This window comes from Leptosomus discolor, chromosome 9, assembly GCF_034619465.1.
Source record: "Leptosomus discolor isolate bLepDis1 chromosome 9, bLepDis1.hap2, whole genome shotgun sequence".
NCBI lineage: Eukaryota > Metazoa > Chordata > Aves > Leptosomiformes > Leptosomidae > Leptosomus > Leptosomus discolor.
This window is the reverse complement of record NC_141399.1, coordinates 40,555,185-40,577,895: the sequence shown is the minus strand read 5'-3', so window position 1 is coordinate 40,577,895 and position 22,711 is coordinate 40,555,185. Positions and strand designations below refer to the sequence as shown.

Genomic DNA, 22,711 nt, shown 5'->3' with positions numbered 1-22,711 from the left:
GCGTGCTCACACTGGGGCTTCTCTCCCAAATCACTGTTTTGTTTTCAGTCACCTAGCCATTTTTTTTCGTAAAACATATAGGAACTTAAGATGATGAAACTCTCTTTTTTTGGTCATGTTCAAAAGTTATCACTTAACAGCACTTCTTTCTCTCTAGGAGATCATGCTAAAACTCAATTACAATACAATGATACTAACAACACAGCTATGATTTTTAAAAAGTATGAACAGAACTTGATAAGCAGGAATGCCAAACAAAGTCAGGAGAAAATTCAGGGGGCCTCAGACCTCAATCTCCTCCATCCAGCCCAAAGCAGCAATCAGATACAGAGAGCAAAAATAATTTGCAAAGGAACAAAATGATATTTGGAAATAACTTTGAAGACAAAGCCTCTCCTAAAGGGACTCTCTTTAACTGAAAGCACTTAATGAGCCTTGTCACATTAGGGTTCTGTGTGGTGACGGGTCCATACTAATCAGATAGATGCCGACATGGACGCTATTCCAATCCAGTGAAGCATATTCAAAATTCCATACATCAGTGGTTGCACTCCAACTAATTTATTAATAAGTGATAGCACTTTATTGAAACCCTGTCCTGGATACAAGAGTTGTACTGTTGGAGCTGCTGTATCAAGACTGTAAAGCTTCTATCACTGCTGCTGAAAAATCACTGACCTAAAAACGCTTTCCTCTGTAGTTCCAAGCCCATTAGCGTCTGTTTGAAGATTCAGGTGGAAAAATTCCCCAAATGAAAATTTACTTCTTGTCACATCCACTAATTGTGGGAGAACACATGGGTCATTAAAATCTCCCAATTGATGCTGCTGGAGTTGTTGGGGGTTTTGTAAAGGAGGTACTTAGACGAATTCTCGTTTTTAGAAGTCTGATGATGCCAAAGCGGCACCTGATTCAGAGACACGAAAAATAAACTTGCTTTTTAATCAATGAACCCATTCTCTACTACAGTAACATTTAAAGTTGAAACACTTTGTGGAATAGCTCTTATGATTGTGGAATTGGACTGAATCAGGCTAACTGAACATAGTTATCATAACAGAGCACACTACTGAAAATAGTGAAAAATGCATCTCGGGCAAGAGATGACAGCCAGGAACAAAGAGGATGCAACTCTCTACCAACTTTAAACATACCTTCCTCCTATGTGGGCACTGTGCAGAAGCAGAAAGCTACCACTTGAGCTGCAATGCTACCTGCAAATTTTTGTTTTATTTTTAACAGGGCATCAGTATTTCATCAGATCACATGTGGCCTTTGCAGTTTGACATTTGCTGTTCAAAATCAACAGAATTTACTAACAGAGGAGGGAAATCACTTCACCACATGTTTTTTATTAAAATCTGGTATCAAAGTACTCTTCTCAAATTCTCTATTACTGTGATGAAGACCATAAAAAACAAGAGAAAATACAAGGCTGTCAGGGATTAAGTTTCGTTGTCTGAAGTTATCTGGGAATTTGTAGCTTGGTGGGAAATTAGAGATTCTCTTGCTGTATGAAGTCGACTGTTTTAAGAATGTAATTCACAGAATGCAAAAGAGAAAACTTGCTTGCTTTGAGCCCATGCCCAAACCCAAGCCCTTACACCCTCCTGCAGTCATTAACACTTATTTGTGCTTCAGAACATTTCACATATGTTTACCACGGATTCTAAAGCACGAAATCAGCACTGTTTTATGAGCAAGTGATCTATGTAAGGATAAAGCAGAATCCTGTTTTTCATAGGTCCCTGTCAAGATAATCACAGTCTTTACATCTATTCTCTAGGTGTTGAAGTCAACTAAAAAATAAAAATAAGTGGGCAAGAATTCTTTAAGAATGACCTTTTCATTTTTTTTTCCTGCTGTAACATTAATGATTTTTCAGTGCCACTGCTGTTCATAAATTTCAGAACAGTTTCTGGATCCAGGTTTTGAACAGATGTGGCATTGGCAAAACGTTTCACAGATTCTCACAGATTCCTCCCGCCTCGTCCCTTTTTTTTTTAAAAAAAACTAACAAACTACAGGGAACTAAGCTGTTTATAGCAAGAAATAGGAGGCAGCAAGGGAGATCACAAAAATAGAAGAAGCTGCTCTCAATTAAGGATCTCCCCAGAGGGCTTCCTTTCCTTCCAGGTGTTTAGAACTGCTTCTCTTTGCTATTGTTATTAGCTTTCCTTCGAGAGAGGGGCAGAATTTTTCATTTATTTTCTCCAGCCACACTAAACAGTACATTAAAGCTGAAATACAGATGCATTGAAAGAAAAAGTCTTCAAGTGACTCTAGGCAAGGGCCCAGTATTACAGCAGGGACAACAGTTTTGAATACAAGTTTTGGAAAGTATGATGTAAGTTTTTAAGAACCATGTTCAGAACAAGAGGACTAAGGTAAGGGATCTGGGAGTGCTAGCATCATACGGAACCAGACTGTTACCCTCCTCTCTTCCAAACAAATAACATTCTATACAGACTTCATTATAACAGCTTCTACCATAAGAGCACAGATCTATGTCAGTGTTCAAGGAGAAAAAAAAAAGAGGAAAAAAAAAAAGGAGTCACTCACTTCTGATTTATTTGGAAATGAAGCCTTCATGCGGACAACGTATTTCAGTATCCCCATTAAAGAACAGCAGTATAAAAGCTCAGAAAAGTCTTAAGTTTATGCTCGTGGAGGTACAAATAAGGAAAACAAAAGCTAAAGCCATTCTATAATTTAACATATCCAGAAAAAAAAGAGCATTTTAATGTTTTGATACCTTAAATATCACTAACTTCAAAGATCACTCCTGATCCAGATGTAAAAGCAGCATTGGAAGTAAGAAAACTTATCTTGTACGTTAGGCTTGTATGAGAATAGGCTTGTACGTTAGAAATGCTGCCCTGTACGCACAATGATGCCAACATGAACTTACATTTCACATTTGAGACATACGTAGAAGAACCCTCTCCTCCCCCCAGTTCACAATCAGCCTGGATTTTTCTTGTTTCTTAAGGACAATATAAACCCATACGAACATTTACTCTACCAGTGAATATGCAATGCAAATCATTTATCTCATCAATAACCCTCATTTATGCACTCAGAGAATCCTTTGAAAGCCTATTTTAAACAAAAAGGATTCCTGGTATTTTGGTTTCAAGTTAATACTTCTACTCTTAGCTCCTCGTACCTCACTCTGAGCAAAACGTTTCCTTATGTGTGCATGGTGTCATGAGTCACACAAAGCATGACCAACTTCAGGAAAACATGCTACTGCTCTGCAAAGGAATGTGTTCTCCTACATGAATTACATTTCCAAGATAAAGTCCAAGACCTCATAGAAACATACTCTTAACCATCTTACCTGCTTTGTCATTTGCCAAACACAGTCGATGAACTGAAGGAAAATGGGAGATCTGTCTGCATCAGCATGGTCATCATCTCCATGTCCTACTCGCTGAAAGACAAAACAAACTTTTCATTTCAGTCCGGTGTATTTACAGCACCATCCCAACACTCTAAAGCTGAGTAACTCTTAAATATGTTCCAATCGTGAACAAGACAAGCAAATCTTCTGTAATGTTAACCTGTATTTTTCAACTACCAAAAATGCATCCCGGTACTCACTTACAGACATGCCTTTGCTGCTGAGCAAAGCCGGAAGGACATTTGGTCAACAAAGCTGTGCCAGTTGTTTCCCCATCTTTCACTGCACAGCCATTTATATCTACCAGTGGGTCAAACTGGTAGGTATTTACTAAGACTGTACTGAAACAATGATTATTCCATATCCACCTGCCATAACTACATGTCATTTCTCCTAAACCATCTTAGAGTCAGAGCCCACAAAATGCCATAACAATTTATGTCCTAATTCCCCACCAGCCCATGTGTTAAATAAGCACTTCAACCTTAAATCAGCGTAATGGTTCCACTAATTTTACCTTCTAGACACCTTAATTGTTTTCCTTGTTTCTCCATTCATAAGACTGTTAAAGATGAAGCAATGTGTTACAATGCCTCTTCCTCATAAAAAGCCATGTGATTTTTTTTTTAACCATTATGTTCAAGCCACTTAATTCCTATTTACTTTGTATTATACGTATTATACCTCACACAGAGATTTCCTGTTAAAAATGAACAGGTCTCAATTTTCTGACACACTCACACCATTAAAAAGGATACCAGAGACAGTAACTAAAATGCAGCACAGTACTGTGAGAAAAACATGCTATTCAAAATAAAAGGCTTAAAGGTGACAAACTGCACGCTAAATCTTTCAGCTTACCATTGCAAACCGGTGTCCAAAACTTATCCATTCCTTCTCTATAAGAACTTCAAACCCCTTGATAGTTCTGTAATAGCTGTCCAGCATAAGCATAGCCAGCGCAGTAAGCTGTGCAGTTCGATCCCAACCATCACTGCAATGTACCACTACAGATGTTTTACCAGATTCAATTTTATCCGCAATTCTTACTGCTCCGGCAAGAAGCATCTTAAATAAACAAAAATAAACAAACAAGCATATTAAATACTAACCAAAACTGTAAAAAAAAAAAAAAAATTCTAATTTTACACCTTAAGGTTAATATCTTTTAAAATTTCAGGTTAATTACATAATCATCAGGACAACATTACTTCAAATTACAGATTTCCAGATGGTGGTATGCATGCTCCTAGGGGTACAAAAACTCTGCTACACAGAGTGGTTACCAGCTCTCCATTATTAGTAGCACATAGCGAAAGAACCTGGGAATCCCTTCTCTAAATTCAATCTGAAATTCTGTATCATGATGAAAAGACACAATGTCTGAAGGTTCAATGACTCAAATAGTTCAAATAGGCTGAAGGTTCAATGTTTTCAACATTCATTTTCACAGTAATCAATAACTCTTCCTCAGCTTTCAGTTCTCAACTACTAAGTTTAGAGAAAGGGACAAACCACTCAGCTAATCTAAAACAAAACACAACCCGAGCAAACCCAGAAACCCCTGGCTGGCAGCCTGCGCTGATGTGTTGGTGCCTGATGTAAATATTGTGTTCAACCCATGAGCAGACCCTTAACAGCGTGGATTCAGAAGCATGCAGGAGAGCAAAGGATAGAGACGGCACAGGACTGAGATCACCTGTGTGAACTTGTCATTCTTCTCCCCCACAAAAGAAAATCTCTCTTGTTCTCTTATGCCGCTCTGTTGTTTTGTAAAAAACTTGAATAACCTCTCTCCTGTGAAGATTTGCCTCTGTAACATGACCTATCATGGCACTGAAAAATATGTGAAAAAAAACATCCACTGGAATAGGACCACAGGAGAAATTCCTATTCTGCATTCCAACATCAGAAGATGGAACCTTCCAAAACACTTGCATTTTTCCCTTCCCAGGCATGTAAAAACATCTTCTGGGAAGTAGGAAAGCCAGCATCCACTGGAGAAGCTGTGCACAAGACCAGTCTTCAAAGCTATTTCAAGAAACATGCTTTAGAGACAATTTTCAGTGATTATATCTTTCATTGATCGTATCTTTTACGGTAAAATTGAAGGATGCCAGGATGGAAATATCAGGAAACAATACAAAAGCTTCTATGGGAGAATACAGCTTGTGGTCTGATACTAGTTAATTGCCAATTACTTCACTTACAAAGCTCTACTGGACTAAAAAAGTGCAAATATTAAAACAGTTTGGTCTTAAACACATACAGAAAATTAATCTATATAACACACAAGTATGCAATAGATTGCTCTAAGCTGTCCTAAAGAGAACACAGATGCCTCTGAAGGAGTACAGCTGAAAATGTAAGGATAGAACAGATACAGGCAATAAGCAGAGAATGGAAGAGAGAAAACAGAATTACTATTAATTCAATAAATGTCTGTCATGTAGGTGAAACATTCTATTCTGCTTTGGACAAAAGCCTTTAGAAAACAGCTTCCTCCACAAACTATTATTATTCTTTCTAGATGTTTCAAAACTTAGCAACCACCACAGTATTTCAGTTAGGGCTCCTAGTGGAACACTGGCTTTGGATTGGTTTAGAAAATGAGAATTGGTTTAAAAATAATTAATAGCACAAGTTGTACCCTGAAAGACAGAAAATACCCTGGACGGCATGAGGAAACATCCTGGGTGTGCAAAAAGCACCAAGTGACTCTACTCCTGCTGTTACTACTGTCTTCACACACACAGAACGTTACTGGTGCCGCCCCAGACACTCCTGGACCATCTTCAAAGTGCTGTGGGTGCCTGGTGCCAGCAAGGTGAATTTCCAGTAATGCATCACATAAACTGAGACACGATCACACTGATCTGCGCCCGGAAAACAGAAGATGCATTAGAGTAAAGCAGTGCATTTGTTATTTGCTATTACAGGCCAAATCAAATAGGCAAGGAAGGCGAGCAATTCTTGGACAAAACCACAGGGAGATACTATCAATGCTGTCAACACAGTAATGGCAGCTTTTAAGAAATCAGGCTGCAGTTTGCGCTGTCAATACCATAATGTGAAGTACCATGTAAGGAACAGATTAATGAAGAATGTTACATGTGTGTCAACTCTTTAAAACAATTTAAATGAAATTTCAAATTGCTGTGCTATTGTCATCTATGCAACAGTGGTACCGAGGTCCACTTCTGACACCATCTAAGCCCAAGGACCCCACTGAAGTCAATGTCAATAAAAGGTGATCACTGGCCCAACTATCTCCACTTTTAAAAATAGACTACTGTATTTAAGGCCAGGCTGATGAAAAAAGGTTTCCAAATATTCAGATTCCCAAAGGTATTTGAAATAGTCCAGCTTCAAGAGAACAAGAAAATTAAACTGTTCCCAAAAGATTATTAAATTTGTTTAATTCTTCATTTAAGCGTTTGCTCCCTCTACTGGTTCTCCTGCAGCAGTTAGCAAGCACTAGTTAACAGAAAAGTAAAACTAATGAACAATCCCAAAAATGCTTTGCATGAGTGACATTTGAGCCAGTTGCTAATAAAACAAATTCCACTCCATCCATATTCATCATAAACAGAGCAGTGAATGTGGTAATGAAATAATCTATCCTAAAAGCATTTCAAAGGTTAGTGAAACAGACTGTAAAACTGAGTATGGTAGTGATTTATTTTAATATTATGTTAAATAACAGAGCAGATTATACATCAGTAGAGCACTGACTATAAACAGCCCGTGAAAATGTAGGTGCCTGATGCATGAACACTAACACCGCATGGAAGGAGGGAAGGATGAGAAAGACTGCAGAATTTATCGTCAAGTCCTTTTGGCAGTTGTTCAAATACAATCTGAAGTTCCCAGGGCGTTCTTCCAAAAAGCAGGGATAACCCTGGACTGCTCACAAACATTCCCTCTCAAGAAAATAAAACATTGTCCAACACTAAGTACTATACTGTGCTATCAGGAATTAACTCATTACCCACCAACACATAAAACTGGAAATACAAAGCTATTATGGAATGCTTAAAATGCTATGCTCTAAGTGACCATTTTAAAACCAAGCTTTTTTACAAATTAGCTGATCAAAGCAACATCCTTAAAACTAAACATTATTTTAGTAATATTTTCAGAAATGCAAGTTAAAAACGTATTTTAAAAAACCAATTGATTTTTCACATCAGAACTGTCTTACCCTTATATATTCCAGCCAATGTGTGGAGTCCACATTTGATAACCACCGAGTCTCATCAATAGTAGGATAAACTATTTCTTTAAGTTTACGCAGGGATTCTCTCATTACGTGTATATTATGAATTTCCAGAAAGACCAGCTCTGCATTTGGATAGGCACTTTCACTTTCATATCCTCCACCTTTTGCCTGTCATTCAAGAAGTAAAAACAGACGAAGAAAAGAACATGTACAGGACTTCAGTATAAGGTTGAGACAGTTATTTTGGTCAGGTTTCAGGATTTTCTGAGAGAAAGGATTATTTTAGCACTAACAAAACCATATTTTTGGCATTTGTTTTTCTAAGAAGCACTACAGCATTTTTTTTTAGGTGAAAGAAGTTCTAATTGTAACAGGCTACATTTGACAATACAGCCATATACCCTCCCCTTTTTACTAGTGAAACCTCTGATCTTCTTTACCGTGTCATTTCTCAGCTATGTCTTCATGCTGCCTTCAATTCCTGCCAGCCTTTCCAAAATGCTACAAGCAACTTCCCTTTCTTCCCATGACCTCTTCAGAGACCTTGATCTCTTTTCCACATCAAGTTCTCCTCATCCTCATCTCTCACACAATCTTCAGCCTTGTAATAAAGACAGAACTACTAGTTATGATACCAACCTACCTTGTTTGTATCCGCAACACTATTCTGTCTGGCATCAAAGATGATAAGTTTATGTGACTGAGCATTGGCATCCATTATCGTCTGCAAGTATTTTTCATCTTCTTTGCAACGCTTATCATTTGGGCCTACCGATGGCTGACTGCATCGTGTTATTGTCGCTTGGCTTTCAGGATGAATCCAGGATAACACCTGGAATAAAAGAAAATTATTTTAGTTTACTACACTGCTATAAGAGCAGCAGGCCGGAGTGCAGTAGACAATCACACTGCCTACATGGCCTTATTTCCCGGCAAATCAAATGCAAACTTAAGGACAAGCTGATGTAAAACCATATTGACAGCACACTAGCACTGCTCATCCCAAATCTGAGCTTGAAATACAAAGTGATTCTAAACATCTTAGCTTTTATTTCTAATAAAAACTAAGCCTGCTACTGCATCTTACTGATGAGAAAAAAAAAAGAACACTGGAGGAAGAAAAACTGCTCCCCTGTGGAAGTCTATGGACCGGTACACTACCTTGCTAAGCACATCTGTAGCACGAAAACTGTCACCATTAACATATTTCAAGGAGTTCTTACGCTACCTGCAAAACTTGTCTGCTCTCAAGAAAACCGTTATGGCTGTAACACATTTAAACAAAAATTTATTACGTGGCATGAAAACCAAGCAATTAGACTCACATTTGAGTCGCTCTCTTCAGTTCTAAACATGCCAAGTCTAATTCTTCTTTCTGTGCCCCCTCCTTTCAGGAAAAGAGCCAGCCCACTGTAATTTAAGTTCTTATAAGCTACAAACTTGTAGAGCACTTATATCTCCTTGCAAAATTTTCACTTACTGGAACTCTGCCTTTTGCTCTAAATGCTGCCACTTTTGAGAGGTCATCATCCTTTACACTGGTTGGCACAACGAGAACAGCAGGATATGTATCACAAAGCTCATAGGTGCTGTTAATTTTGGATATTTTCCAACTCTCATTGGGCAAGCCCTGCAGGAAAGCAAAACATTTTTGTATTTTTTAGGTTAGACCTTTACAGATCTGATTTTGGGGCTATGAAAATTGTTATAGGCTACGTACATTTTTTAAAAAAGTGTGACCACATTTTTCTTTTAAATAAGCTATAAACTCTAGGTCTTCATCGTGAACCATAAACAAAACCACTGAAAATCTTTCCTATTTATTATCTTTAAAACGGATATGCAAAATAACCATTGGATTGGCTGCACACTCAGGTAAAAAGTTATCATATAGTGAAACAAAAACACTTTTGCAACTAATATTTGTCATGTACAATGACAAACTACAGTTACTCTTCTGTTTAATGCTGCTTATTCAAAACCAAACTTTTCTACTTTCTAGAAACAGCACATGGAAAATGTGGATTTAAGAATGCATGTTAAGATAGACCAATTTGCTCAAGTACTCGGCCCCTGTTATGTCCATCAGCTTTAGCAGGTGCTCAACATTCTCAAAGTCGGGCCACTTGCATTTTCTTACATAAACACGAGACCTAGACAGTCTCTGTGTGTAGCCAGAGATGAAAATGATGAGTTTTCTTTAATTTTTTTTCTTGTTTAAATGGCTCTGAGGGAGATGGAGAAAAAAAGTACACCAAGTACTTATATAACTTACCTGCCTCTTATATTCTGCCATCGGATCATATACTTTCCAGCCATTAACAGCAAACTTTTCTTTATAGCTGAATGCAAAAAGAGGCTAAAGACGAGAAAGCAAAGGCATAAATTACTGTCTGATGGGCTGTATGCACAGTAAGCTCCAAAACACCGAACCTTCTAATACTTCAAATGTAACACTTCGAAAACTCTTCAACAGCAGACAAAAAAATTTCAGTCAAAGACTGGACAACACTGTGCTAGAAAGAAAATGAAGGACAGTTTCCTCTTTCAAGTATATGCTATATAATTAACAAAATCAAGACAGGAAAACGAGTTTAAGTTACTTGTCTGTGATCATACACACATCAATGGCAAAGCCAGAATAAGCAAATCGGTCTCCTACCTCCCAACCAGTTCCTTACCCATACAATCAAATGAGATTGCATTCTGCAGCTAACTAATAAGATGACTAATTGTTCGGACAGAACTTCCAGACTAAATTATCTACTGCAGAAAATAAGAGTCGATACATACATATTTTTAATCAGCAACATTAGGCAAATCTAGATCTCAAGGGTTATCTACAAATTAACTTCACCAATAACAGGTCATTGCATAATGTTTTACGAATTAATGCAAAAAGGAAACGGGCTCAGAGTAGCTTGCCTGCTCTGTAACAGATTTTATGAATCAACATTTCAATGTTTGTTATACAGCCCTTGAATTCCCCCACCTACACTTTCCAAAAAGAGGAGAGCCAGTGACAGCCTTCTCTGTATCTTAAGACTTACCAGCCCATTAGAGACAGGAAATGCACGTGTTACAAGGTTTTCAAAAATCTCCAATCTGTTCTGCTCTTCCTGCTTATAGGCCAGCCGCAAATTTCTCATATCCTGTCAAAGGTAAGTTACACTATTTTACTCTATGACAAATTAAAAAAAAAAAGCAGTTGTAAGAAATTTGATTGAAGGAAGGCACGTATGTAGCACTAAGTCACTGACATCACCTAACCCACATTAGAACAGAGTTCTGTACATGTTCATACCAGATGACTAGGATCGTCATTAGAGTTGCTAAATATAAAAATAGCCATTTTTCCTTTGAATTCACTCTTGAGACAAAAGGCAGAAGTGTTTAAGGCTGCAAGTATCGTAAGAGGAATTGAAATATATAATCTAAATGAAGCAGGGTTCAAATAAAGGGAACCGATTAGACAGAAAAACAGCACGTGTGCACGCAGATTCCTCTTACAGAAAAGCGAAATTAAAACACTTTAATAGTAATAAATCTCTACCCTGCCATACCTTGCAAACTATTTCTATACCACATGAGTTGTCTCCGTGGCTCTGTACTCCGATTTTTTCAACTCTATTTATGACTCCAAGGGGAACATCAACCACAAAAGGTGGATCCTGAAATTTGTATAGAAAACAAATGAATTTTCTTATATCAGGAGGAATAAAAAACATATTCATGTACGTTTCATTAAAGTCAACTATAATTCATGTTTAATGGACTGCTGTGGAAGATCATACTTCACTTAGACCAAATTTGTCACTTTCTGAAATCTAATTCAGCAACATTCCTACCTGAAACAATACACAGACAGATAGCGAGGTCTTACCCTTTCAACACTTTTGATATACATTCTGAAGTCCGTCACTGTTAGTGTACCACTGACTGCTCCCATAAATGGACAGATATACATAACATCTTTAGCTGGAAAACAGACCAATTAAAGCTTTGTTTTACTATTACAGACATTTGTTCCATAAAAATCCATTTCCATTTTAAAATAGCACAATTTATGCAGTTCCATAAGATTCTGATGCTTGACCTCTATGGGAAAGCCTACTCTTCAGATGCTGTTGGGACTGGAAGAGCTGTCTTTACCTCAACCACAAAACCAAATTCCTCATCCCACCGCTCCTCAGCAACTGCTGAGCAACCGGGGCTGGGCTCAGCTAGCAGGAGCTGCAGTAAGGGCAGGCAGGTAACAAAGCACCTTGCCGGCATTCTTAGCTGCAGGCAGCTCTGGTCCCTGCCCTGGGGTGTGATGCACCCACACTCACCTCAGAGAGAGGATCCAACTGGCCAGTTACTGATGTGTACACAACTGACCTCCAAGCAATTCAGTTACATGCCCATACCTTCATTTTCACTTTTAATTTAAAGAGCTAGTATTCTTTCCCAGCCCAGCACTGTGCTGCTAACGCAGAGTTTGTCTTCACAGGCCAAAGCGAAATAAATCTCATTAAGAACTGAAAACCAAGTTTTCTATAAATTCATCTTCTTTGCTATCACAATTTTGAAGCTCTTGAATCTATGAAGCATCCTTGGCATCCCCAAGCAGAAATACAACCCATACACCTACAAGGAACAAACTAACCCTTGAAAAAAAAAGATTTATCTATAGGGAGCAAGTCATCCTCTGGAACTGATTTCTCCTTCCTACATTCGGATTTAAAAGACAAAAGAAATCCACATCAAATCAGCTAAGCTAAAGTGGCATTAAATTAAAATAACAAAAGTCAAAAGGAAACAATATTCTGTTTTTAAATAAACAAACTAGTGATTTAATAGTATTCAGTGTAGCACTCCATTGTATGCGTACCAATCACTTTGATTGATTCTCCAGGAAAAAGTGGAGCCTCTTCCATCTGTGCTAGTTTGTTTCCATCCCGCAGTGCCTGGCAGAGATCCAAAACCACGAGTAAATCTCACTTTCCATCTGTACTACAGCAATACATTTTGATGCAAAGTGCTTTTACTACCAGATTACTGGAACACAAGAAGTGTATTTTTTTTTTTACAAAGCACAACTGTATTAAACAGTACCATAGTAAAAAAAAAAAAAACAAACAACAAACAACAAACACAAAACTTGGTATTATAAGTATTACGCAGACATACGTGTTACTAACATACTAGTAATAAAGCATTTATGCAACAGTTAGTTTCACATGCTCGCTACATATAGCATACAAAAAACACGAACAATGAACCCAAATGTGTAATTAATAGTTTGTTAGTCTTTTGTTACATGCAGGTATTATTTTGGGTATTTTATCTACTTGAGAACATTTTAAAGCGCTTTTTTTTTTTTTCTGTTCTTAATGTTGTTTATTTAATATTTGAGTACTTTCATCTGAGATTTATATGGCAGAATTTCTATTTATTTAACCTTTTAACTTTGTATTTTTGATAAGAAGTCAGAAGCACCCCACAACGCTCTATTTCAATCGATACCCTACTGAGACTGCCACAGGTTATGGAAGAAGTTCATTATAGGAATTTTGGATCCAGAAGGTCAGATTAAGAATGAAGTAATAATGAAATACAGAAGAACAATTAGCAATTTTAAAATAAGTGCTAGTTCCATAAATTTTCATTTAGGTAAATGGCTTCATTCCTGAATTATACAAGATTGATCCCTCAGGTCCTTCGCTGGCGGCTAAGATTTACAATGTACTAAAGATTTTAATTATGAATAAAAGGGATTGTGGAACTTCTAAGGACCATGTGAGAAAGTCATCTCTCTCAGGTCAACATGTTGAGATATTAAGGTTTCCATTTTTTACATCGTGAAGTGAGAATAAATATAGCGGGCTATGTTACAGTAAACAAGTAACTCTTCCCTTGTATTACAGCTCTGATCCACATACAAATAATTGGCGGGAATTGTCTGGCTCTAAACAAACTACACCAAGCCCTCCTTAATCAATAATTTCTAAAGATATTTAAATTGATCTCTGGCTTTAGATTTTCTTGGAAACTAACAGAATTTTATATTCAGCACCCAATTACAAAAGATGATGTGTAGAGAATTAGCCAATACTTACAAACTTGGAAGGATGGATGTGTTCTGTCAGACAGGGGCTTATGTGCAGTATTACATTTTAGACTACGTGACATTACATGAAAACCCTACCTAGTACATCACCAGTTAGCACACTAAATACTTTCTATGGATTCTTTTGCATGAGAAATATAAGATTTGTATGTACTGGACAAGTACTAATATATAGTACCTTGCTACACAGTTAATGAATGAAAGATGAGTAAAACTTGCCACCTGATCAGGTTCTGCTTCAGAATGATAGCCATTGTGTCCATCCTGAATCTCCTGCATTGCATGAGGCAGCAGTGGGGCAAGAGAGAAGTAACAGGAAAAAACATGCAGACAACAGGTGAAAGGACAGAATCTTTTCTTTTTTGTTTCCCTTTTTTTTTTTTCCTTTCCTTAAAAAGACAGCATATACTTTAACTCCAGTTTAGCTGTTCAAAATCTTCCACTCCTGGCACAAACAACTTTCTACAGAAAGGAATCCAAGGTACTAGCACCACCCTTTTAACATTGTTTGGCACAACACAAAATGAAAAATTTACTCCCTTTTTCACAAAAGAGTCAGTGCTGGTAGATAAGAACATAAAAGTATGTACTGTCTTTTTAAGACAAACAACCTTATAGTGAAGAAAATTAATTCAAAGTATGCCACATGCTTATCAATAGAAGAAATTGAGTACAGCTTGCAATGGTAGCATTAGGGGAAAACTCATGCAATCTTTCAAGGAAAAAATAGGTCGACATCAAATAGAAGTATCTAGACAATTTAAAAAATGCTTTACTGTGTAAAACATGTTCATTGAACTTTCAGTTTTATGGTTTCACATATCTTCAACCTAGTCAGTAACTTTACAGAACCTAAAATTACTCCTCATAGCAAAACAGGCAAACAATTCACATTTTTATGTTAATTTATTTTTGCATCATATTGGCAGCAATTCCTGAATATTAATTGAATCTCTTTAAAAATATAAGATCCCTATGCGCTCCAGAGTGAAGCACAAATGTCATAGGGTCATATGAAGTAATTTTTTTAACATGTTCAGCCAATTTTTCTTGTGTCTTCTCTCTTTATTAACTGGAGAGAAGTTGTGTTCATGACAGCCTATTATTCCCAGTTCACATGCAAAGAACTTCTCACTTGGTGGACTGTAAAACCAGCCTCAGTTTAAATTTGCAAATGTTTGTGAAAGTCAATTTTTCTTTTTACAGTATTTCTACAGAACCCTCAAAAAAAGAAAAAACTTAGAAGAAGGACTTCAGATATCTTCAGATAATTTAAAGTGTACAAGAGTTAAAAAAGTTATAATTAGTTAAAAAACCCTTTCAAATTATAAAGGACTCCTAACATTTACATATTGGATGAATTCTGTTAAATGGCAATTACTTAAATTTCAGACCATAAAAATGTTCTGAAATTAAAGCAAAGTAGATAGCGTGATCTCTGGAAGAAAACCAGAAGGACAACCAGCAAACACACCAAAAGATTTTAAATAAATGAAAGAGAGAGAAGCACAGCAGATGACTCAAAGATCAAAGCCTTTACAAAGAACTATGAAAAACTGAACGAAACCATCAATTTTTGTTACTCAACCCAGACCAATTATTTCAAGAGCTATCTATTTTAAAAAGAAGAAAAAGATCAGCTTGCAGATTTGTATGATTGGACTAAACACATAATCTTCAAATATGTAAACAACAGATGAGAAAAAGAAATCATTCAGACTTCATCCCTTGGTTTGGGACTAACAAGAGGTCTTTGTTTGAATAAAAGTGTTAGACACATTTCATGAACGACGTCAGAACACTATCCAGATCATTTCTCACTCTATAAATGTTACTAAGAGAGCGGGACAAGAAAACAAGGCATGCCCTATTTGTATCTCAACTGAACAATGGGCAAGACCTCAAAAATTATCATTAAAAAGACGCAGCCCATTGCACCAGTGTCTCACTTCAAACCTAACTTTCAATCCTACTGCAGGGTGGTAACAATTAAGCTAAAACATGTACAAAGGCAAGCACGAATTGGTATCTTATTTAAATAGGATAGACAAAGACGTAATGCTTTTACCGCTAATAATCTTCAGCACAGATAACACGTTAGAGCTGCTAATACAGTACTCTGTAGTCCGAAGCATGTAAGCCTCAGTTGCAAGCATCCATTTTGTCAAAATTAATGTAATAAAACTGAAGTTAGTATTGCACATTCATAACATAATTTAAAAATACTGCTCTCTTACACATTGACTTTTATTGCTCATGAAAACATTGTAATGTATATAAAGCGTTTCTATGGCAAAGAAGCTGTTGCACTGCATAGCAAAATGGTCTGACTGCTTCATAAAAACCATTAATGAAGTACAGAAGAACGCTTGACACACCAAGATCTCACACAGCACAAAAGACAAACAGGTAGGAGGCCATTTCACTGCTAGCCAAAGGTAATCTTACCCGTATAACAGGCCTCCTGTACACCTGTTAGTTAAAATATAAAATGTTATCCAACAAAATAGACTGTTTTGATTTGTTAAAGATACTATATCTTACTTCATTAGATTTTCAGAGGAACTCTACTTCCAAACATTTTCATTATAGCCAGATTTTGAAAGAACAAAACAGAACTACACAGGTCTAGAATTGTTGGGCCTAAAAACAATCTAGACACTCAATTTCAGTGATGTAACAAATGCCAAGCTCTTTTGAAACATTCATTCCTAATCACCCTTTCCTCCAGTTACCATGTGCTGTTGTGAAGAGAGAAGAAAGAGCCTGGTAATCCTTCTAGGTGGAAGACAATAAGCCTGCAGTAACAGCCATGCAGTATAACCACCATACCTTTTAGATTCAAATGGCAAAACAAGGATAGCGACAACTCTTCTCAACTTATTTCTGAAGGTGTCTGTATTCAGCTGCTATAATCTGAGCAATTTTCATTTATATGAACTATTCAAGAATAGTCTCCAGGCAGAGAGTCTGTCAGAGAATACGTACACAGCAGAGTTCAAACTCAGAGTGAGATCATGTGGCTGTAGGGTTTAGCTAGCAAGAGCTCGCTCAGTGCTCTCCAGTTTTGATGATTTCATTTGCAGCCCCTTCGCTTCCACTTGATTCCCCCCTCCCCTAATCTATGTTCTGGTAAGGTAAGTTACACAGAGTAACATGAGGAACACCATGAGATATAAGAATCATTATATTTACCTGGTTTTGCAAATATATTGATTGAAACATTAAAAAAAGGATGAAAGAAAGAATAAACCACTGAGTTCCTAGTGAATCCAGCAGAAAACAACAGAATTGCCTGACCAGTTCCAGAAGCAAACACTCATCTGGCCCTACCTGAAGTTTCTGAGTTGCTGTAAGACAGTCTCTAAATGCAGCAATGTGATGTAACCAGAGGCAATGAAGACCAAGAAAATTGACAAGTGTGCATCAAAAGAGAAAGGTGTCTCAAAGGAAAACTGCGTTATAACTGGGCATCATCTTTTTACCTGTGAATTCCACAGTAACAATGAATAAGCCAGCCTGTTAGGGGGACTGACTAAGCAACTAATTGTACCGCTGAACTTCTGCAGAAGCTAAGTGCAAATGAAACCCTGTCCTAAAGCCACTTCACAAGATATCCATCCTGAACGTAACTAAAGTGACCCTAGGATAAAAAAATCCATGATGTTATACACAAATACGGCATTTCAAATCACAGCAATGCAATGATGCCAAATACAATTTATACACAAAAATTCTGAATACCACCAAGCTTAATTTTTTTTAATTTCTAAGAAAAAGATAATTAAGTAGAATTTTAGTCAGGCATTAAAAGACTTATTCCTGTTAAATAATATTCAAGACGAGTTTGGTAGAGAGAAGGAGGCTATTTAGAATTAAAAAGTGCTCTTTATTCCAGAGGACTTGTGTTGTAACTCAGAGATAAACTGAACACCAAGCTTACACACTTGGATTTTACGAACGTGAAGTCCTTGATCTACAGGGCAAATACAACATCGACAGCTGTAATGCAAGGTTTCCCACAATGTTTTATCAAAGATGTTAGCCTTGACCTGAAATAAGCATTTGCAATTCAGCTGCCATAGTATGGAAGAGCTACACTTTTTCAAGAGTATAAGCTGCTGACTCTGCCAATAGTGTGAAACTGTGAGGTGAATTTTTAACTAGACCATGGTCAAAAACATTTTGTGGATTCATCTTCAGGCTTGGGCTGAACCTGACCTGCTGTCACAGAACCTAAAATACGCTGTTTCTGGACAACAAACTTTTTAATCATTGAGCATATTAGAAAAATACTTAAAATCTAGTTAAAACCGAAAAAAAGATAAAATCTTCATTTGGCCATTTCGCCTGAAGACCATGAAACTGTTTCAAATCTAGGAAGAAAAAAGGATCTAGATAACAGCAGCCTGGGTTTCTTAAAGGGACTTGAAACAGGTGAGTTTTGTCAGTTTGTAAGAGAAGGAAAGCTGCACATGCAGCTCTTGAACTGTTCAGCTGGCTGGCTGCATATAGGGAATGGCAAATGAGCATGACAGAACAGGGGCAAAAAAGCATAAAGGAAACTATCAGGAAACCCACACTGTGCAATCATTACCTTAGCGACAAAAATGTTGCTGGGAGGGAATGAAAAAGGTGATTTGTTTGTTTGATGTTAAATTCTCTGTCTCTGGTGAAACCTCATGAAAAATGATAGTCATTTATGTTCTTTGCACGGTAACAAAAACATATGCATTTATTTTGTGTGAAACCTGGAGAGCTCAATTCTGTACTCTGAATGACACATGCTACAAACAATTTCAACCTGTAACTACTAATCTAGTTTACCAAGATTTTTTAATGTAGTAATCAAAATAAAAGACACCGCACTTTTGGCATTTTATTCAAAACGTTGACTTTTAATTTTCCTCTCACCTCTCTCTTAATTTTTGTTCTGTAGACGTCAGTGTCCACTATGCTAAATATGGAGGAAACCACAAAGAAGATTCAAAAGACTCCTAGGCATAATGAGATGTTTCTAGTTCTGAAACATTCAAAGACCACTTAAGTACTTACCACCTGATAACCAAGGTAGCAAGGACTTTCCCGATCATTCACCCTTTTATCTTAAACAAATCAATGCATTCCTCAAGACACTTACCCTGTAGTCTCTGGACACACCTTCCGATGGGACAGACCCTGAAATCTGACTAGAAATGGTTGCAGCTATCAGCTGCTTACACCATTCCACATGGGATCCAGTCGGGCTACAAAAACAAAATATTTTGAATTATTTAGAAGTAACTCAACATGCATATTGAGAATAACATAGCAACTGAGCACACCCAGAAAACAAGACCACCAATGACCAATAGCATCACAAAAATTTGCTCTGTTTTGTGGGCAGAATGCAACTATTTCACTGATCAAATTAGGGAATAGGATTTTACTAGATCTTATCAGAGATGCAGAGCTCTCAGTAGGTTAAAAGCGAGGTTAGGCTCCTAGGAACTTATAAAAATGTTGGTTTCCTTATCCAGTGTAATTTTTTTAATCATTCACACTTTTTTTCTTAAAGCCATCCATGGAATGAATTTGGCCAAGTAACAGGAAACTCCTTACATTTTCCTTTTTATTTCTTGATGATTCAGTAAATCCTCAAAATTAAATTACTCTATGCTAGTATTTAAAAATTTAACCCACTCTAATGTCATGTTCTACATTAATATTAAATGTAGAAAATACATGTTAAAGGTAACTTCTAGTTAGCCATATTTTTTTCCTATCCATAAAATAAGCTCTGAATAACCTTCAGGATGGGCCTTTCCATGCCACAGCAAGGAATTCTGCAGTGCAGGGTGTTCGTAAGAACCCTGAAGACAAAGCAACTGAACAGCAGAATTACACTCAATCCCAGCCGATGCGTTTTGAGAACAGTCGCCTGAACTAGTGCTGCTTAAAAATAACGTAGTACTGAGAGTGAGAAGCAACCACACAGTTTGTTGCCAGCCACTTTGAAGTGCGCTGGGTCTGCTTCAAAACAGGCCAGCATCTGACGAAAAACTGGGAATGCCAGAGGGAACTGCTCCCTCAGTGCCATGGCAGCCTCAGCTGATGCCTTAGATAACTGCCATTTCTTCAAACAGTTTAGTTGGGCTCTTCTACAGGTCTAATGCTTATTCAGAAGTCAAATACAGAAAGAACATTTCCATTTATTTTTAGAATTCACTCATAAACTAGCTTTGGGTTCTGTGAGTATCCCACGACGTCGAAGTGAATCACTACACGTGCATACCCAGCACCCAACAGGTGCACCACAACTTGGACATGAAGAGGGCAGGATAATGGCATAAAATTACCAACTACTGCTTAACTAGAGCTCTTTTCTCACATTAGCTCTGCCAGCACAGGTAGATATAAGGTGAAGATGCACGCAACCACATCATACCTGAAATGAAAGCTCTTTCAGAACTTTCCCAATAAATTTTAGTAGCTTTCTCCCCACCTGCAGAATTCTACACAGTACTAGATCATAAAATGTTGCTTTGCAATTAAAACACATCTATGGATATTCCTGCTGAACAGTGAAGATACCACTCAGGTTAGTGCTGAACTCGAGTCCAGATTCACTTAGAGAAACTTTTCACTTAAGTTTTGCAAAAGAGTACATGAGCTAAACCCTCCAGTAGCCCTTTTCTGATCTCATTTATTTCTCCTTCTCTCACACCCCTTAATTCCTAGTGCATCTCTTCAAGGTGTGCCTAAGTTTGTTTCCAAATAAGCATTTACTTGTTAATCAAGAAAAGGATGTATTTTTCTGTGGCTTATCTTCACCCAGAATCACTACATCAACGAAGTTAGTAACAGCAGGAAAAGGAATGTGGATGCAGGTCCCTCTCCTACAGTCAGTGTCTCAGGATGTATCAGTGTACCACAGGACACTGATCATACCAATGTGACTTATCACCACCTGTCAAGCGGGACACATACTGGTACATGTCTTTTCATTCTGCCTCATCTGAGGGCATGCACATTAGCATAGCCTGGTACAACCATACTGGCAAATCAGTAAGTTATGTGACAAATGGATGCTGTAACTTTACCAGGGTAGAACAAGATTAGGAAAACAAAGAAAGATGAAAATTAAAATGAGAAAGTGCATTAATAAGGAATAAAAAGATGCAAGTTTTGGAGATAGAAAAATGGACATCTGATTTCCATCTTCACCAGAACAATGTAAAACTCCAGGTTTCTCCTAACAGAAAAAGAGAGAGAATGTGGAGACTGGGACCTGGCACTGTTTTTTAAATACAGTTTTTTTTTTCTTTCACCTGGATGAAATTTCCATTAGTTTCTACTCCTTGTTTAAGGATTTTTAAATTCACCTCTGAAGCCTCCCTCCAGCTGGAAACCTGCAAAGGAAGGAATTACTCTGCCAGCGGCTGCTGAACTACATGGGGAACACCAAGCTCCTGGTACCCAGCCCCAGTGAAGCGCCGCTGACCTGCAGCCAGCCGAGCACCTGCCGCCGCGACACAAAGCCATCCCCAAACCTACGGACACACCGACACGGCTCCGGCACAGGGACACCTCTGCAGATGAAGTACATAAACGGCACGAAAAAAGAAATCGGGATAAAGGCTTAAAATCTGAGAACGGCCTCGCTTGAGTTTGCGAAGAGGAGAAGCTACGCACTGCCCAAAGCAAGCCGGGCTAAAATCCTGCGGGCAGCCCCAGCCTCCGCAAAAAAGATGACGTTAATGACGAAAAACACACAAGCAGGAAACTTTGACGACAGCCAGTTCCCTCGCCGAGGAAAATCTGGCGTTATCCCGCGCGGCCACGCAAAAACAACCCCCCAGATTTGAGTTCCCCGGGCTGGCCCGCTCCGCGCCGCGGCACCCGCCGGCGGCGCCGCTCCCGCCCCCGCGCCGCTTTCGGGGCGCGGGGCGGCGGTGGGGAGCCCGCCCCAAGGCCGGGGGAGCCCGCCACCGCCTCCCGCCGCCCGGCCCCGCGGGGAGGGCAGGCCGCGGCGCCCCCGCCGAGCGCGGGAAGTGGAGCCCCCTCTCCCGCCGCTCCCCCCCCTCCCAGCCCGGGACCCGCCCTTCGCCGCCGCCGCCGCTCACCTGTCCAGCGTCTCCGTGCTGGCCTGCCGCGACCCTGCCCCCGCCGCCGCGGCGCCCCCCGCCCGCACGGCTCTCCGGCTCACGCCGCCGCCCTCCACCGCCGGCCCCGCCGCCGCCGCCCGCTCCATGTTTCCGGCCGCCGGCGGGACTCGCTGCGCCGCCGGGATGGCGGACTCCCGCCCCTCCGCGGCGCCCCCCCGGCCCGGCGCGGCCCGGCCCTGCCGCCTCAGCCCGGCCCGCTGGGGCCCCGGCGGCAGCCGAGAGCTGTCACCTGGCAGCGGAGCTTACCCACAGGCCTCCGCGCCGCCGGGAGGGCGGGCAGCGGCCCCGCGCGGCGGGGGAAGGCCCGGCTGCTGCCGCCCCGCGCTCCGGCCTCCGCGGGCCCGGCCCGGGGCTGGGGGCGGACAGGGCCTGCGGGCACCCCCTCACCCCCTCCACCCCCCCACCGCTGGGAGAGAGTCACGGAGCTACGGACCAGGGGCGGTGTTCCATTAAAACGGCTGTCAGAGGCAACGAGTTTAAAACTGACATCTTTATTTTCATTTTTCGCCTTCACACGTATACATGGCAGACGGATGTTAAGCTCTCCCCCCCCCCCGCCGCCCCAAAGTCGCTTGACAAATCCCAGCCAGCTCCAGCGCAGTCCTGCAGTACCCAAGGAGGGCAGCCAACACTGTTACCTACGGAGCAGTAAGGAGGACGTGAGGAAAGTCCTGGTCAGTTATAAAACCTGTTTTCTCAAGCAAAACGCTCATTGTGAGACAAAAAAACTGAACTCAAGGCAGTTTAAAATTACATCAGAAGGAGGTAGTACGCAAACCATTTCTAGGGTATACCCATAACAGTGATGCTGGGGTGGATAAGGC

The 22,711-nt window shown here is 39.4% G+C and overlaps 1 protein-coding gene across 8 annotated transcripts in view; it reads right to left on the bottom strand.

Annotated features, from left to right (window-relative positions):
• Positions 1-21,973, bottom strand: part of MTMR1 (myotubularin related protein 1) — a 38,460-nt gene extending 16,487 nt beyond the window's left edge. Inside the window, exons 1-14 of one of the 8 annotated variants that reach the window (XM_086470525.1) lie at positions 21,846-21,973; positions 18,881-18,986; positions 16,189-16,212; positions 13,960-14,013; positions 12,502-12,577; positions 11,512-11,606; positions 11,192-11,299; positions 10,679-10,780; positions 9,904-9,987; positions 9,109-9,258; positions 8,272-8,460; positions 7,611-7,796; positions 4,268-4,474; positions 3,344-3,436 (exon numbers count right to left, since the gene is read on the bottom strand). In XM_086470525.1, coding sequence (XP_086326651.1) covers positions 3,344-3,436; positions 4,268-4,474; positions 7,611-7,796; positions 8,272-8,460; positions 9,109-9,258; positions 9,904-9,987; positions 10,679-10,780; positions 11,192-11,299; positions 11,512-11,606; positions 12,502-12,577; positions 13,960-14,013; positions 16,189-16,212; positions 18,881-18,986; positions 21,846-21,973 — 1,602 coding nt within the window. Of the gene's footprint in view, positions 1-3,343; positions 3,437-4,267; positions 4,475-7,610; positions 7,797-8,271; positions 8,461-9,108; positions 9,259-9,903; positions 9,988-10,678; positions 10,781-11,191; positions 11,300-11,511; positions 11,607-12,501; positions 12,578-13,959; positions 14,014-16,188; positions 16,213-18,880; positions 18,987-21,845 lie in introns of those variants that run through there. The other 7 variants (XM_086470526.1, XM_086470527.1, XM_086470529.1 and 4 more) reach the window with 7 other exon arrangements.
• Between the last annotated feature and the right edge of the window lie 738 nt (positions 21,974-22,711).